The sequence below is a fragment of the Nyctibius grandis genome, chromosome 3 (assembly GCF_013368605.1).
Source record: "Nyctibius grandis isolate bNycGra1 chromosome 3, bNycGra1.pri, whole genome shotgun sequence".
Taxonomy (NCBI): Eukaryota; Metazoa; Chordata; class Aves; order Nyctibiiformes; family Nyctibiidae; genus Nyctibius; species Nyctibius grandis.
Genome location: NC_090660.1, coordinates 14,043,269 through 14,061,825, shown reverse-complemented (window position 1 = coordinate 14,061,825; position 18,557 = coordinate 14,043,269). Strand labels below are relative to the sequence as shown.

Here is an 18,557-nt window from a genome sequence, read left to right as displayed (position 1 = left end):
CTCTGCTCCAACTGCCCACAGCGGCTACAAATTTTTAAATGTCTGACGGCTGCTTGGCTCTCCACAGCATCGTTACATTGGTCGACGGCAGATGAGATTTCAGAGGTAAAAAAGTCACCTCCCAGATTGCACCCTGCTGACATGGCCAGTGGGCAGATTAAAAAATCGGATTTCAGTGGTTTGGTAGGGCAGGAGACTTCCATTTTTATGACCGAGGCATACCAGGAGCTCCATCTGGTTGCCCCCAGCCACATCCTTCCTGTGGGCTGCATGGAGGGCGAATGTGCTCAGAGCTCGTCTTGTCTAAACCAGGGTCTGGGTGCTGCTGGGCATGGGCTCGCACCATGGTGCTTGCCAAGAGAAGGCTCTGCGGATGTATTGGGTAGGCTTGCCCCGTTCTTCTGCTTTTCCACAGGCATCTGCTGTCAGTGGGTGTGAGGCAGGTGGCAGGGAGCTTTGGTTGGAGCTGGCATGGCTGGTCCCACGTAAACACAGTTCTCATGGAGGAGTGTGAACTTGGGGAAACATGCATGGTGGGCACGAAATGTGACATGGGGCAAGTGTGGGAGAGAGCTTTGCAAGACGTTATTGCCTCAGAGAGAGGGATGGTAATCTCACATTGATGCAATCTTTGTAAAATATTCTGTGATTTCTGTCTCTGTTACATTTTCTACAGTTTTCAAGGTTGCAGCTCTTGTGTGTTTCCCAGACGTGTTAGGGTCGCGGAGTGAGATCCCTAAGGGGTTTCACGGCCCATCTGCCTTGGCTGGAGAAGGCTGTGGAAGTGGTGAGACTTCTGTTTTCCTTCTTCCATCCCTCTTTTCTTGTCCTTCACTCTCTTTCCCAGCCCTTTAATTTGGCCCTACGAGAAGAGCGTGCTGGCGAGCAGAGTTATGTGCACTCCGCGGGCAATCAGGCTTCTCATTACCTGTGGGGAACAGAGGCCATGTCTGCCTTCACGGGTGATTCGGCAGAGTGCAAGGAATCAGGGTGGCTGGTGCTGGGGCTCCTCATGTCTCCATTAAAGAGGGTTTGCTTTGCCTTGTGTCTCCTCCAGTCCCCAGGGCCAAACGTGACACCACACAGGTGCTTCTCAGAGCTTTCTGAAAGGAGACTTTCCGACAGACCTGGGAAAGTGCTGCTGGGACCACAGGCCCCCCCGGGGCTCCTCCGTCGGCTGCCATGCCACCCGTTGGGCCTCCTCTCTGCCGTTGCCCCAGTGAGGCCTCACCTGCAAACTTTTGGAAATGATGGCACGAGCGGAAACTGAAATGAGTCAAGACCGCTGCGCAAGCCCTCAGTGTGGTCCCCCAACCCCGGGCCTGAGGGAGCCTCTCCTGAGCCTTCAGGGACCCCAGCATGGACGGCCATGGCAGACGGCTAGGGAGAAAGGAGTGACAAAAAAGAAAGGTGGCGAGAGAAATAGTGGGTTTAGCAAGGGTGCTCTGGTGTTTCTGCGTACCCTGACATCTTCCAAGGCTCTGGCTCTTCCAGTTGGCACAGGGGGTTGTCCTGGTGCCACGGTGGTGCCTGACCCTGGCACTGGTGGGGAGCCTCCCGTCCTGGTGACAGGTTGGAGCCGCTTTGTCCGAATTGGTGCGCCAAGCCAGCACGTGGGACACGGAGGCAGGGAGGGGGTTCACTTCCAAACCGTGCTGCTCCTTAGACAAATATATATGACCAGGAATAATAATCTTTAAAATATTTCATGTTTCCTCAAATGCTTCACGCATTCGCTCTTCTCAGTCTTCAGAGCTGTGGCGTCTTCTCGCCTTGACTCTTCTGGAGAGCATTTGCCCTGTAGTTGCATTTAACGTTGGGTAATTGTGGCATCTCCAGACCATGATTTTACTCTTTTTATCCCTGCTGTCACTTCTGCCCTCCGTAGGTTCAGGGCTTCCTCCTTTCTCATGGCTTCTCTTTTCTCTGGCCAATACCAAGTCTGGTGTCCTTCGTGCTCTCTCACAGAGCACCCTGCCAGTTCCCCAAAGCCTGTGCTCTTCGGTGGTCCTTTGGCTGGACGCTTCTTAATGCAGTCATCTGAAATTGAAGCCCTGTGTAAAATACTAAACACTAAATAATAAGTGACGCAACAGCGTTTCATGGCGTCTGCTGGAGTCACAAGTCACGTCAATGATGCTGCCATTACAGTGTGGTGGTGTAGGCTTCGGGACAGCATGACAAGCTGTGAAGCGCGGCTGATATTTTCTGTGTGTTGGTGTCTTGAGTGCTGGATTGAACTTTTAAAATAATTTTTAAAACCTTAAGCGCTCTGGGCAGTATTTTTACAGGGAGTGATTGCATTGTGTTCAGGAGATATCTTTCTCAGCTGGGCTATTAAATAAAAAGCTGAAACCTGCTTGTGATGCCAAGAGATGAGTGTTCAACAAATAAAAGCGTGCAACTTAACTCACAAGCGTTTTTATGTTGCCTGCTTTCCTACTTGCTGCTGGTTGATTCACAGTCTGAACAATAAACATAAAACCTCCCCTGTGAAAAAAACAGAGAGGGAAGTGTCCATAAATTAAAAAAACTTTCCCACTTTGCACAACCTCCATTTTGAAATTTAGCTCAAACATGCAAGTGAATTGGTTTGGACGGCCTTAAATTCCTGTGGAAGGGCGGATAATTTTGAGAGATGATGCGAGATAAGCCAGGCAACTGCTACACCATTTAAAAAAATCCTGAAAATGTTTCCAGACCCAGTCGGTGCACCTGGGGCAGCTGCACGCTCCCAGGGAGCTGCGTGCTGGCGGCCATGCCAGCAGGAAATGCGGCGTGACCTGTGGCGAGCCTGGAGGGTGGGAAACGCCGCGAGCAGAAGATTTCCACGGGTGGCTCAAAGTGTCCCAGGAAGTTACTGTGTGGGCATGGAGGCAGGAGCAAATATAAAGCCAAGGGAGCAGACAGGAGAGGTAGGAGCATGTTCTTCCCTCCACGTGTGTAGCTGCGAAGCGCTTCCTATCGTGTGTCCCTGCCGCCAGGCTGACAGCATTGCCTTCTTGCCCTAACGCTGGGTCTGCGTGCGTGAAACCTGGCTGTGAAGTAGAAATGTTTTTTGGAAAGCATAATATTATTTTAATCATAAATTATTTGGAGACTTGATACAGAAATAGCTTCAGGCCACTTCTTCCAGAGGGGTGTTTTTGCAGTCAGGGTCTTTATCAACTTCTCAGTGGGAACTGCATTAATATTGCCACAAAAATGCAAACAGTAGTGCCTTTGATAAAGCAATTTGGCATCTCTTAAGCAGAAAGATGTTTTGTTTTCCTAAGATAACAGCACTGTTTTCAGTGCAGGGACCTGCCGTATGTGCCAGCATATGGAAAGAAAATACCAGTTTTGTTAACATTTGTGTTCGGAAGCCGTGGGGAGGGGGCGAAGGAGGCGACAGCCTTTGCAGCTGCAAAGCAATCTCTGTTACTGCAAGGGGGACAGCACAGGCAGCCCAAATGCGAGTGCTGGTGGTGGAGGTGCCAGTGGCCTGCAGTCAGCCTCCCAGGCTTAGCTCCCCACAGAGCGCTCTGCGAAGGGCTCTCCTCCTCCTCCTCCTCTTCGCCTTTGGTTTAGCTCTTCCCATCACGTGCCGGAGAGAGGCTGGTCCCCACTGCCGCCTGCCTCCCAGTGTAGAGTGGAAAAGCTTGGCCATACAGTAGGCATCTTTGTGGATACTGTGAAAATGCCTTTTAGTACTTGCTGGTGTCCCATGGGTATTATATATTTGGATAGTGTATTATTTTGATTTTTAGACTGCCTTTGGTTCAAGAATCCTGAAAGGAAGCTGTTGTGCAACTGTTTTAATCTGATTTTACAAGCTGATTCCAGCTTGATTCCCAGCACAAAGAAACAAAGAAGAGCTCAGTTGTATTTTTCATCCAAAAGTAAAAGGCCCTCCTCCTTTGAAGATCTTCTGTAGAGTGTTATGTTTAGAGAGTGATTTGCTATTGTTTAAATTTAATCTCCATAATTACATTGGGATTGGATTAATTATGGGTTATTTTTCTGAGTCATTCTTTTCTGGCATTCACAGCTATTGAGCATAAAGCCAGGTCTTCATCGGATGTAAACTGGCATTGCTCCACTGAAGTTAGTGGAATAATTCCACTTTATATTGTGGCGGCCCAGATGTGATATTATAGCTGTTTCAAAGAAAGCACCCTTTTGGAGTTTGTTGGCCTTGAATCTTCTCATTATTTTTAAGCTGTCTAGGCATTAACTTCCAATTGCATTATATTTATGGTAGCACAGATAGCTGTTTTCTCTAGATCAACTCAGCTGGACCCAGAAGGATCAACAAAAGGTGCAATGCCAGATTCAATCATAAGTATCTTGACTTTTTCTGTTTAAAAACTGCTTTTTATCACCAAGAGTTTAAGCAGTTGTAAGCGGGGAAAGTTCATTACTTATTTCCAGTGAGCTTTTACATGCTCTTATCTGTCAGAACAAACCTTGGTCTGTTTGTTGGGGATGCTGTACTGCAAATCCAGGGAAAATGTCTGGGAGGCAGAAGGGACTGCTCCTTTTTTGAAATTAGTTATTTTTGATCATTCTGCTTTTCAGAAGGGGGCGAGGAGGGAGTGAGGGACTTGAGGAGACCTGGTATGTAGGAGAGTGGCAGCAGAGGCAGTAGGAAACACTCTCAATGTATGGGATGGATCCGTCACCACAATTGGGGTGACAGGAACAGGTCTTTTCTTAGAGACCCTGAGGGGCTGTGTGGAGTTGCTGCGACTGTGGAAGGTATTTGAAGTTGCTGGGCTGAGAGCAAGGTGTCACCAAGGATCTCTCCCACCCTTGCGCATGTTGGGCAGGGGAGGATTTGCTTTCAGACCTTTTATTTTAGTATCTTACCTGAGTTTCTTCTGTTGTAAAGAATTTTCTTGCTCTCTATTTGTGCAATGGAGTGCTAATAAATCTTAGTTTGGAGAACAGGAAGGTTTTGCCTTGTTTGGGGTCCTTACTGTAAAGAGAAAGTGGTCAGTCCTATCTCTAAGCAGTAGGGGATTTAGGGTGTCACTGCAGTGGGTTAGACCGCACGTCTCTTTAGCCTGGTATCCAACTGACAGTGGTACGTACTATATGTAAGTGTGAAAACCAGACAGCAGCCATCCTTTCTTTCCCTAATGCATCCTCACTACTTCCAGGAGCCATCTGTTTCTGCTGCTGGCCTGCTGTTGCACCTGTGGTTCCACTCAGTACAACTTAACTTCTGTTTCCTTGTTAACCAGCAGAAAGTAGGTGTGAAGCCTTTTAGTCTTCTGTTCTTCCCATTTTAAGATGTTAAACTGGTACTTTGTACTCTTTGGGTTGTACTCTTTGCTCTTTTTTACACAGTGTTTAGGAAATACTGCTTCTTTTAGTAATTGAGGTCGGCTTTAATCTTTAATAGTAATACTGTTTCTACAGTTATGATCATCTGCTAGTGAGGCAGGACTGTTTGGGAGACTTGGTGTCTTTTTTTAGGTTGACCTGATACATGTGGAAAATACAGACAAGCCTTAAGGGGACACCTCTTTCAGTGTAAAAAGAATGTGCTGCAGGTCTCATACATGTAGGTCACTGTGTCTGATGGTCTAGATAAGCACTTTTTTTGAAATAGGAGGCAAATTGTAAGACCAAATGAAGACTGAGTCTTACACTGAAGTTGGACATTCCTCAGTTTGGATGCACAAAAGGCTTGCATGCCTGAAAGCTCATCTTCTGTCTTCCCCCACTGTGTGTCAGTTAGTCTTATAGAAGTGCTACTAAATTCTATATTAATCCTGCCCTATATTTTGATTCTTACTGCCTTTTGCTTCTTTCTACAACAACTGTGACCAACGTTGAGGGTTTTTTTTAAGTTTACCTAAATTTTGTTCTGTGTAAACTATTGGCAGCTATTATTGAAGAAATTCTGGTGTTGCAGTTGTAAGGTTGTAGCAGTAGCTCAGTCATGTATGTTCATGGTCCTTTTATTAGAGGGGACTGTTGAAGCTGTGGTAATGCTTAAAGTACTTGGGGCCTAATTCACTGCTTCCTTGCTCCAGATGTGATGAATGGAGTTGACTTAATGCAGAAATTGATGACGTAAAAGGGAGAAACTGCCCCTGTGCTGCTTATGTAGCTCTGGTGGCGAGTCTCCTTTTAGCGACTCCAGTTGTCAGGGGCTTTCTCATTTTATTAGGGAGGGGGTCACGCATGAAGGCTGAGAAGAAATGAATAGGAATGACTTATATTTGTACTCAAACTGAATTCACGAACACTTGTGCAAAACTCACTCTGTGTAAGCTAGCTATGAATGCTGCTTGCTTTTGCTGGAGTGTGGTTGCAGTGGTCCTGCAAAACCAAGTTGTCCAAGTCATTGTTGAAGATCTCAGGGTGCAAACGCTTCTTGAGAAGTTTCAGCCTTGCTGGCGACAGGATGGATGCAGAATGTCCCATTCCAAGTAGTTGTATCTCATTCATTTGTGACCCCACTCCTTCTCTGCCCCCTCCAAGGGGCCAGGTTGCTGTAGAAGTTGTAATTATTCATATAGACAGCACATTAAGAAAAGTTTGCTTTTGGAGCCCTAGGTTTTGCGTATACATGTTAGTCTCTTTGGCTTTAGCTCCTAGAGTATGAGCTAAAGACTTTCTTAAGCCACCATTGAGATTCCCACCTGAGCACCTGACCTAACACTTTTCTCAACAGCTGAGAACTTGAGAAAACCACCGAGTATCGTGACACTTGGTGCTGTTGTTCTGAGTGAAAATTGTGTTTCCTCGGGAAGGACTGTTGTCCTGTTATTTCTGCATACCAGTTACTTTAGATCCAAAAAGAAATGCTGAAAATTCCTACGCACGAGGAGAGTTTATTTCCAAGACTGTCATTAGGGTTACATTTCCTTTGGTCCAAGGTGTATGTGACACAGTCAAATGGAAATAGAATGGTATAGTTACCAAAATAGATGCATTGTATTAATTTCTTAATTAATTTTTTTTTTGTGTAGTGTTTTTAAAGTAACAAGTATTGTAAGCAGTGTGTTATTTTTAAACCAAGGACATTTTGTGCTGAAATTGGCTATTGCAACACCGGGTTAGAATTAGAATACACAAAATTCGAAACCACAGTAACCCTAATTTTGCCATTCTTGCCTTTTTAACTGCTCAACAATAGTGTTGTGTTTGCACAGTATTTAAAAATATTTGTTAAGGGGAATATAAAGAGCTACTGGCAGGCTTCTCTGTTAACTGTTTGTGCATGCTCAGCTGCTCTGCTCAGAAATGAAAACTGAGGGGCAAGTACTCCTGGTGTCCACAGCTCAGACTCTCCTTTCTGTTGTAAGCAAAGGAGCAGCCGAAGCCCCAGCCAGGATGGGGGCAGAGACCTGCACAGTAGAGCAGACAGTCCCTTTGGCTCAGAGGATGTGCATCCGTGATGGGCTGAAACCTCTGTTTGCCATCTCCTTTCCCAACTCACCCTGGTACACCCATGCCTGGATCTGTAGTCTACAAGGAGCTACTCGGGCAAATGAGTAATAATGTTCAGGATAATATAGTCTGACCATGAGGATGAATTTTATATGGCTATAGTTCTTGTCACAACCCTACAATCCCTGGTTTTGCCTGGCTTGGTCCTGACTTTCCAGCCAGCACTGGGGAGAAGTTGTGGGAGGCCAAAACCGCTCAGGGCTGCTCGCTTTCAACCTACCCCAGCTGTGAGATGCCCGATTTTCCCTGCAAGGGCTTTGTGCAGTTGGGACATGCACATGTCCATCTTCAGATGGAAATTAGCTTAGGATTTCACATGTCACCAATCAGACTAACCTGAATGAATTCACCTGGAAGAAAATAATAATTGGAAAGCAGCTTGAGAAATTGCTTCTCCTTTTTGCTGTTGCCTTATGTTTTAGCGTGCGCCGTCTGCATTTTGAATACGAGGTCATCTGATGCATTGTAACACGATAGCAATACAGACTGGCTAATCCTGGGAACCAGCAGCTCAGATCTTGCCTTTCCAAATTTTACTGTTCTAAAACTTGACTCCTTTGTTAAAAATGAACAGTTTCCAGGGGGTAAAAAGCCCCCAGAGAAGAACTGTTGGCATTTTATATTTTTAAGCTGTCTTGCTGAATGAAAACAGTTGATTATTAACTTGATGGGGTGACAATGAGTATATAGAACTTAAATATCTCACCACTCCCACAAAGAAAAAAAAAACCTACCCTCCATTGTATCATGGGAAGATACATAGCCAGAAAAACTTTCCAACTCGTTAAACTTTTATACTTGCTTCATACAAGCTTAATGTAGGCTTTTTTCCATCCCGTGATGTTGTAGGGACGCTTCTGAACGCAGCTGCGGAGGACACCATCAACTTAACAGTATTTCTTTCTGAATGTGCCTTTCTTATAACAGAAAAAGCTAAATTACTTAGTCTGAAGGATTAAAAAAAGGTTTCCTTGTTTGTATGTTTCAGGTTGTTTATTCTGCCAAGCCTGATAACGAAATCAGTCTGAATGTTTCCCCTGTAATCAGTTTAGTCAGCTTCTGTGATTGTGTGGGGTATTCAGACAAGGACAGGGATAAAGGAAGAAAGTTTTAAAAAACAGGAAAATACTATTGTAAATATATCGGGCAAGTTATAAACTGGGAAAGGGTACTCGGAGTCAAACGTCGTACCTGCTGCTACTTTTGATGCTCTGTGCTAGATGTTTTGGTCGGTTTTTATTCCTTTTGTGGCTTGTATTTGACTTTTTAGAAGAGGGGTAGGGGAAAATACTGATTTAAAGGACTAGAGTCTGGCTGTACCATGTTTAAACTGCATATTTTGTAGTGGAGACAAGTGGCTGTAGCTGACTTGAGGTCTGACATGAACAAAGAGTGAAGTTTTGGCTCATTTTGAGCCCCATGCCATTCTTGCCCCATGCGGGGTGGGATGGCTCCGCGCTCTCCCTTGCGTGCTTGGAGAGTCCACATCGCATCTTGACGTGGGGGCCGTAGCTGGCAGGAAGCGTCGAATATTCCCTTTGCTGTTTCTCTCTGGTGTAATTTTAGTTTTCTGGCACTCTGATGGGGTTCTGCTGCTCATCCTGGTTGTGCCCTTCCCTTTGCTCTTCCTGATCCTCCTTTATCATCCTCAGCCATGAGCCTGTGGGAAAGCAGCCTCGATGCATCTTGTCCACAGGTCAGCTCGTCCTCGCAATGGTGCGGCATGGGACGTGGATTTCGTCTGGTTGTTGCACCTGTGAGCAAGGACTTTGCAAGTTCTAAATCGAGAATCATTGCTTCATATGTGTGTCTCTCCAAACCTGTGAATTTAGACATTCTCTCACCATTAATTACATCCTCTCGTCTTGTAGCAGCAAGTAAAAAGTCCAAGCTGGGCACGTCATTCTGCTGCAAGCAGCCGAACGCGGTTTCTTGTTGGTTGGGTGCTTGCGAGTTTCTGAAAGTAAGTGGCCACTCTGTTTTGGGAAGTGCATCCTGTGGCGCTTGCCTCAGGGTGGGGATTGACCAGGCAGCTCGGGCCCCTTCTTGGAGTGTGTACGCACGAGTCACACCAACCAGTTCAGCATTACCAGAGTCATTCCCAGTTAATAGCAGGGGTGCATGCTTCAAAGGGAAGCCCAGTTCACTGATAACTGATGGCCAGCAGGGTAATTCCTAGGTGGCACTGGAAGTGAGTGGTATCATTGTTTGCCTTGGTGCAGCATCTGATGAAGATGCTGCATGTTACCACCTGTTTTCTGGAAGCCGTAAGGTCCAGTCACCCACATTTGTCAGTCATTTGACATCTAAACTGCTCAGATAGATGCAACAGGAGACTGCCAAAATTGGCAGAGGCGTCCAAGTCTGACAGCAGTTTGCGAGTTTGCCTGGTCGCCCCGTGGCAGCTCTTCACGCAGTTATCTCCAAGTGCAGTGTCCCACAAAATGCTGGGCAGCAGTCATGTGGAGGTGAAAAGATTTCCAGGCAAGCTTCAAAGAGAAGGATGTGACTAACCATCTCACAGGGAGCCAGGATACGGACCCAGCCAGATGAGGCAGCTCATATGAAAGGGCTGCCAAAGGAAAGGGAGAGGACACAGACGAAACTGGCACTGGGGCATGAGGAGGAGCAGGCAGTCGGGAAAGGTAGAGGGGAAAATCTCCCTGGGATGTTTCCAGCGGCCAGGAGACGTATCTTCTCTCAGGGGAGGTAACCTGTGGGTAAAGCAACAAACCTCAAGCACGTTGGCCGTCATTCCTGGCTCCACCATGAGCCTCTCCTGCCTGTCCTTGGACAAGTCACTCTCCTGGTGACTCAGTATCCCAGCTGTAAAATGGGGATTGCTGCTTGCCTCATGGGATGTTGTGAGGGTAATCTCGTGGATGCCTTTGCAGTTTGATGTATTGGGGGAGCAGGGGGGCAACAAAAAGTGAGCACAAAGACGAATGTGAAAAGGAATCTGCACTTCCCTCACCACCTTCTCTGAATGTAATCATGTCCCTAATGATAATATAATGGTGACTTATTCATCATTGACGTACAATCCTTTAGTTGCACTGGTGGGAATGGTTTTTTTGGTTTTATTTTTTTTCCCTTCAGGGCTTTAAAGATATAATTTTGTATGTTTATATAATACGTTAATGTTTTAAGGAATTTCTAGTAGAAAACTAGAAGAAATAAAGAACAATAAATCAAAGTCAGACTAAACCAGGATGTAATCAAGTAATACAAGAGTGGGACTAGAAGCAGAGGTTGCAAAAGGGTCCTCAAACAGAGAAAAAGCAAATCCTGAGGCCTGAAGGAGGGGTTCTGGTTTGCATCCGTCTTAAACTCTATACCCAATAGCATACCTGAGGAGCGCTAAGGCCAGAAACCAAAAGGGGTCACTCCTCCTTGGCTCTCTCATTCTCAAATAAGCTTCTGCAAAGGAAAGGGAGCTCTGGTTAACTTTAACCCCTGAAATAAATGTCATGTTAATCTTATTCTGCTCACAAGGCAGTCTGATGGCTAATGCACAAACCCAGGAGCCAGAAAACAGCAGGTTTTAGGACAGTTGGGGAACTGGTTGACCTGGCGCTAACACTTACTTCTGTCTGTGCCTTTCTGTGCTAAAGCAAAATGGAGCTAATTGTCTCCTTTGTTGGCAGAGGGGTGTGAGACTTAAGGAAATGCTGTAAAGAACATGGAGATCCACAGGTGGAAAATGCTTGTTGCAGTCACAGCTTCAGAGTTTCACACAGGAGCAAAATGCAGAGTCATATTTCACCTGTCAAAGCTGTCTTTCCTTTAAAAAATAGGAAATCTCAAAGGAATTGGCTAGAGAAGGTGAACGTTCATTTTTTGAGTACTGTATTTAGCTGCACAAGCTTTCCTGGCACTTGCCAAGGCTGTCTTTGGAGGAAAAAAACAGGATTCTTGTTTTTTTGAAGGAACAGGTGGCAGCATGTGGAAACCTTTTGTTGTTAAATTTTAGTCACGGTTCCTTTTTTCCTTTTCTTTCCTTTTCCCATCTGCAGTTGAGTATGACAAGGAGTTCACGCCTCACCAGCGGCACCACAAGGAGTTCAAGTTTAATTTGTCTCAGATTCCTGAGGGTGAGGCCGTCACAGCCGCTGAGTTTCGGATCTACAAGGATTGCGTTGTGGGGAGCTTTAAAAACCAAACTTTCCTTATCAGCATCTATCAAGTGCTGCAGGAACATCAGAACAGGTATGCAAGATGGGGCTCGCTCTGTGCCACCAGCCGCTGTCCTGGGGAAGGCTCAGCTTGTGCAATCATGTTGAATCATGAGTGCAAAATGGACCTCAGCCGGAGAAAGTCCATGGTGTTGTAGCCTAGGGTGCCACTTAGCTGCAACCTTTGTGTTGTCTTTAAATAGAGCAAGAATCTGATGTGAGGCAGTAGATTTTTAAACTAAGGTTATTATGCTGGCACTGCTCTTGTGTACTGAAATACACATATCGCCTTTCAACTTAATGCTACCAGCATAAAAATCATAGCCTCTTTGAAAAATACTGGTAATTAGCGCAGATTTGACCTGCTCTCGGGTGGACTTACATTAAAGTAAGTAAAGCAAAAGAAAATTTAGCATGCTGACCACAGGTACAAGGACACTTCTGGGCTTTCAGTGGTAGTGAGAGAGGCAAAAGAGAGAGAGGCCGAATAGGAACTGTGACACACAAATACAAACAAGTGTAAACGGAGTGATTAATTTTAAAAGGGTAACGTTTCTGATGGGGGAATCATACAGGGCAAAAAGATGGAAATACATGATCAGTTAAATGTCAGAGTAATTCTGTGGTATGAAAGTGTTTCATTACTTCTGCTGAAATGTGACAGGACTATAACTGTTCCTCTGCTGCAGGCAGAAAAAAAAAATTGGAAACAGCAGCATTTAAAAAAATCTCCATTTCTTTCCTCTGTGAAGGCTTCCTGGGTGTTTTCCTTTCTGGTCCTTCTTTCTCCAGCCTTTCCATTGATACCATTTGGGGGCATCTGCCTTTGATGATTTGCTGTTGTGAGGGCAACATCAAATAGTTAATGGTTGTTCTGTGGGGAGTGTGGCCTCTGTGGAAGTGGAGAGAAATACTTGGATATATAAGTGATGGGGAAGAAGGTCTTAGTTTTAAAAGGTCAGTGTCCCCTTTGCACTTCGAGTTGTGGGTTGCTGGAGTGTCTCCTGGGGTAATGTGCTTGCTGGTTAGGATGTTATGTCAATAGCCATTGAAGAGCTGGTGGAAGTCCAGATGGTCACACAGATTTCATAGATGTTAGCTGTATTGTTCGTTTGTAGCCACATTGAATAAAAAATAGTGAGTGTTTGGTCTGGTTTAGATTTCACAAGTAGAGATCCCACTCTGGAGCTGGAGGAAAACCTCTGCCAAGTGTTTGTGGAAGTGATTGATATGCTGCTCTGGGTCGGTCACCAAAGGAGGGCACAGAGTATGTCAGGTCTAAGGTTGCCTCTTCTAAGAACTGTCAACTTTTATATGTATATAACCTTCTTTTAGGGTAAACTGAGCAAATAAGTAAAGCATTGCAGAAAAGAGAATAAAAGTACAGGACATGGCCCTTAACGTACCCTGTTCCTAACAAATTTTCAAACTCTTTGTTCCGAAAGTGGCTGTTAGCTCTGCGTACAGCAATGATGCTGGCACCTCCTATCTTTGTTTCAAATACCATGCCAGAAACGTACCAAAATCAGATTGCGCTGTGAAGCTGCAATGCATGTCCTTTGGCACTGGGCACTTCGGCGTCTGCACGTGCTGGGCATCTCTGGGTGCTAGAGACCTCCCTACGGATGGAGCAGAGGCAGCAGCTCAGATGGGGATCACCAGGGTGGTCTCTTTCCAGAGCTGGCGTGTATTTCAGGTCTTTCAGTTCCCTTCTGTCTTGTTCCTCCTGCTGCTGCTGGTGGCCATGCCAAGGGGATCCCACCGTTGGGACTGGGAATCGTAAAGCAGCTTCCTCTAGGTCCAGACTGCCAGCAGTTCATAGTCCCTCCTCGCAGGGGCTAGGCGTGAACCGCTGACCCAGGGATGAGTGTCTGTAGTTCATTACTAACCTCTGACTCATCCAGTCCCTCGAGGGTCCCTTTTTGTTTCTTTTTCTTCTTTATTTATTTATTTTTACTGGTGGGAAGGAGGGAGACCTTTGGCTAAAGAAACTTGCACTTCTGATGAGTCTGCGGGACTTGTCACACCATCTGTGCAGAGATGGACAAAACGTGGCTCACAGACTCTTGCAGTTGTAAAAAGGACGTGCCGCTTTTCCACCCTTTTTCCTTTCAGCTTAAAGGACTCTCTCATGTACCTGTAAAATATAAAAGCACATATGAAAACATATGTGCTTGTATATAAATATGTGCATATGTATGTATTATCTTTTGGTATCTGTATATAATGAATTGTCATCTATATTAATTGTCCTCTATATATTAAAAACATGCAGAAGTTAAAAGACAGTTAAAATAAGATATTAGAAGCTGCGTACCATTCTTCAGTGTTACCTTCAGTTGAGGTTCTGACTCCATAGAGTGCTGCTACTGCTATAAATTCAAACATGCAGCCAGGTTGGTGACCTGGGTGGACTTTGGCCTGTAAACATTCTTGAAAACAAGTACCAAAAAGTTGTACCAAAAAAATCCAAAGGGGTTTTTTTCTCCTCCTTTTTTCTCAGTGGATTAATCTGGAATATAATGTTTTCTTTTCCTGTTGAGAACACTAGAATGTTAAATTACAAAAAAAAGCACTACTTTTTGAAGGAACTTGCTAAATATTTGTAAGACTTCTGTTGCATTTTAGCAGACATGACATGAGCCAGAAAATAACAGCTGCCTTCGACTTAAAAAAAAAAACTAAAAAAAAGTTGTGTCACACTTCCTTTGGACTAATAGTTTGAATAACAGCCTGATATTTCCTGACATTTGATGATATTTTATTGCATAAGGAAGAGTCTGTACAGATCTTGAAGTCTAGCTGGTGAACTAGCAGATGAAACAGAAGGAGTTGAAGTAGCACCTTTTTTCATCTTGTTTTGCTGACAAATATTCCTTCTGGTCAGGAAAATTCATCTCTGAAGGCCACAGAAAGTGCCTGTTCAGGCAACACTGGCAGTCTTGAGAGAAAGTTCAAAGTCACCATGTTAATCTTGGCTTTTATGAGGTTAACAGTTGTCTGAGGCGATTATTGGTAGCTAATAAAATACTTCTGGACGCAAATAATTCTTAACAGGGCAGCTGGCACGTATGGATTTAAACCAGTAGTCTGCAAGAGAAAGGCAGCGTGCACCCCTGAGGGAAAAAATACAAAGAAAAAGAAACCTGCCTGCTCCTCTCAAAGAAGTGGGTTTAGGAGGGCAGGAGATAAGAGAAAGATTCCGTAAATGCAAATCTTCACCAAAGCTCACAGCCTGGAAGTATCCCTTGGCGCCGATTAAGTGTAATGAAGTGGCTTAATTCAGTATTACTTGAGCAAAGAAAAAAAAAAGCTCATCTGGACAGTAAGAGCGTAAGCGTGTGACTCGAGCCCAGATGTGCGTGCTGCTGCATGGAATCACAAGGCACTGCTGGCCGTTCCCTGACGCCTAAAATCAAAACCAAGCCTGAGGATAACATTTCTGCCAGTTACTGAATTATCAAACTGATTTTTGCCACTGTAGACACGGCTAAAAGCAAAGATTATATGGGCGCATTCGAGACTGTCTCCCAGATAGGGGTGTATGTGGAGAGAGCGCGAACGATCAGAGATCAATGCTGATTGAAACAGCGTAACCTTCAGGGAGAAATTTGACCCTCTCCTTGTTCAAAGCCGTCAGAAATATGAAAACAATACTTGTGGAGGCTCCAGGCGGTGAAATGCACATTGAGGACAGTGTGGTCTAAGTACATTCTCTCTTAAAAAAGAAAACATTTTAATACTGACTCACTTGTGTCAGTAATATTTTCTTCTCCCCATTCCTTCCACCCTTTCGTAAGGTAAAAAAAATAGCGCCTAGAAACTAGGCTTTTGTTTTCTAACCAAGCTGCAGTTAACGGACACGTTTTGTCATAACACAAACTGCTGGAGTTGTCAGTGGGACGCTGCGAAGAGATTAATGAAGCCCTCAGGATAGGTCAAGCTTGTGGCCAGCTGTCAGCAGTATGCAGTTTGGATTGTGTGGAGAAGAGGCTTCACCAAACAAGGCTGAGGTGGTGTCTGGTTTGGTCTGAGGGGGATGACTCTGGGTTTTGAAATGGGCTGTGGGCTGTAGGGGCTGATGTCGGGAGGCGGAACGGGCGATAGGTCTGCCAGATACTGCTGCCCTTCACCTTCTGACCCCCCAGAGTTTAAGAGCCTGTGCTGTTTGAAGGCTAGGGCAAGATTTTTTTTTTTCTTTCTTTTTCCTCTGATACGTGCAGGAAGCGGGGAGATTTGCCAAAGCACCAGTTTAGGAAGACAAGTGGTGTCAACTTCCAGGTGCTTGTCCCACCTTGGCTGCATCTGAGGGGGCACTTAGTTTCAACAGGCAGGAGCTGCACAGCCTTGACTCTCCTTCCTTCGGTGGTACCGATGCACGGCTAAGCCCTGCACATGGGCTTGTTTCTAAGGTGTAGCACTGATGTTGTGGAAGGACCAGCAAAGCTCTCTGTGACTTCTGATACCTCTTGGGAGTGGATTGCCATGTAAGTGAGACCTTCCTAAGGGAAGGGAAGGAATTAGTTTGTCCCTGGAAACAGCTCATTAATTTCTTTGTCTTTCCAAAACTTCCTTACTCTCACCCAGAGGGGTGTCAGGTCAGGACTAGGGAAGGCAGTTTATGGCTGATCAAAGATGTTAGTCCTTGGTTTGGATCATGAGTATGTTTTCAAGTGTAAATATCCTGCTAATGCAGACCTCAAAACACTCCCACACTGTCCAAACAACTGATCTATGAAAAACACAGTGGCCTGTGTTAGTGATCAAAGGAAGATATGATACCTTAATGGTCAAGGTTTATTAAACAGTTTTGTTTTCACCCAGAATGAAATATGAGGACTTGATGTGCGGAAAGATTCCTCCTGTATGATAAGACATGTGCAGACATAGGTGTGCCCTGCAGAGCGACTGCCTGGGGAGTATGTTCTTCTACTGAGCACAATTCCTTAAGGGTTAAGGCACTCATTGGTTTTAGCTGCCGGTGGTTTTTAGCTGTACAGTGGTAATAAAGTCGTCCTCTTTGCAACAGGATATTTATACAAATGCGATCCGAGCTTCTAATCTAAAGGGCAGATTGATTTGCCGACAGTGTTTATAGCTTAGAAAATAAATAACTGTCCTCAACTGGGTTTTGGAATGGGTTGTGTAATACAAATGACAAAGCTAGCATCAATCTGTTTCAAGTTGGGGTCAGATTTGTATATAGTGTGCATATATTTGTATATGATAGAGCTGTTTCCATGATGCTATAGAGAAGCATCTGTCCGCATTTCAGTTCAACTCCCACTGTGGGTATGTGATTTGTTGTGTTTTAGGGTGATTGGTTTTTAGTAGTTTAAAAGTCAAAGTTATTCTGGATGAAACTTACTCATTCCATAACCAGCTGGCTTTTTCTACCAGAACTAAAGAATACCATATCAGTGCCTTATTTCTTTTGTTAAAGGTCAAAGATAAATATTACCCCTTTGCCCTCTCCCCCATCTTCATGCCTTAAATTGCAGTTAAACTCTGAGGTGTAGTACTGAAGCCATCACTACAGCTACAATACCCCATAGTCTCATTAAATCATAGTCAAGGAAATGAGAAATACATCTCCTATCCCTGTGGCTTGGGACAATTTTTTCTTTTTTCACCGTTCCTGTTGGTAAAATGTTCATTACTCAGAGCTGTGAAGCTCAAGAGCTTGAGCTGGATGTGGGGGACACCTTTGCACTCAAATATCAGCGTTGGCTTTGCTGGGGATTATCATGGATCTGTAGGCTGAGCTTCCTGCAGTCTTGGCACAGGGAGACCACATCCTCTAGCTCTAGGCTCTGATCTTTCACTCTTTGCCAGATGCAGCCTTGGAACCAATGTTTCACCCTGCTGCTCTTCCAGGGAGGCTACAAGACTTAACCCCCCCACCCCTGCAGACTTCACCTCCAGGGGCGATGCCTGCAGTGACACAGGACAGCTTTTTCAGCACAGGGGAGCTTTTATGAGACAGAGCAGTGGTGGTGTGGGGCTGGTAAGTGAGCAGCGAGAAGCTGAGCTTACCTGCCTGTCCCTTCTGGTGCGTTCCCATGTCTGGATGCATCCCGGATGGCTCTCTTCTGCCTGTGCCAAATTGCAGACCCCCTCCATAGTGTCCTGGCATTTCTGTTTAGTGCTTTTTCCTCCCTGGCTGTCAATCCCTGCAAATTTGTCCCAGTTGCTAGTCTCCTATTTCACCTTGGAGGTAACTTCATTTGAAGGCTGACAGCTCTTAGTATTTCCTTCCTCATTTCTAAGGAGCTCTTATAGGTCATGCATGTCTCTCCTTGTCCCCTGGCCCACAGATGGTATAGCTTCTTCAGAACAGCTCAGCTGAGCCTTACTTCTCATAAAATGATAGACTGCCTTTGCTTTCTGTGGCAGCTCATTCCAGGTGCTGGCATTCCCCTGCTTGAGGCTCTCTGTACAAACGAGCGCTGATTGATTACATTTTGTATGGTGCTTTTAAATCTTTGGAGTAATGGTCATTTAGACAGACTAAGTTGTTAAGGTTTTGTATTGCATCTGTTGGCTGTACCTCATGCTGTGCGAGCTCTGTGTACAGTCTGTTCTGTAAGCAATAAACACTTTTAAATTCAAAGTAGTGCTTACAACTACTGCAAGATGGTGGATCTACAGGTTTGAAAAGGCTGCGATTTCAAAGTTTTATTGATGTGGAGCTCTGTTCAACTCTCTAAGACTGAGTCAGTTGTGAGTACAGTTATTAGTCCATCGTTAGTGGATAAGAGCAAATAATCTTCCTAGTTTGCTATATGCAGGATAATTTTTACAGATGGTTGATGTCAGTGCAAACTAAAGACTCAGCTCCTAAGGTACGCAGAAGAGGAGAGTGTTTCAAAAGTGCGTTAATTAAAATGTAAATCCCACACATTTCTGTGCAAAATTCCCTTTTGAGAAACT

At 44.9% G+C, this 18,557-nt stretch overlaps 1 protein-coding gene across 1 annotated transcript in view; it reads left to right on the top strand.

The window, feature by feature from the left end:
* The window catches only part of BMP6 (bone morphogenetic protein 6), a 99,755-nt gene that overhangs the window by 60,010 nt on the left and 21,188 nt on the right, over positions 1–18,557 (top strand). Inside the window, exon 2 of the mRNA XM_068396155.1 lies at positions 11,466–11,658. Within this exon, the coding sequence (XP_068252256.1) occupies positions 11,466–11,658 (193 nt within the window). The remainder of the gene's footprint in view (positions 1–11,465; positions 11,659–18,557) is intronic.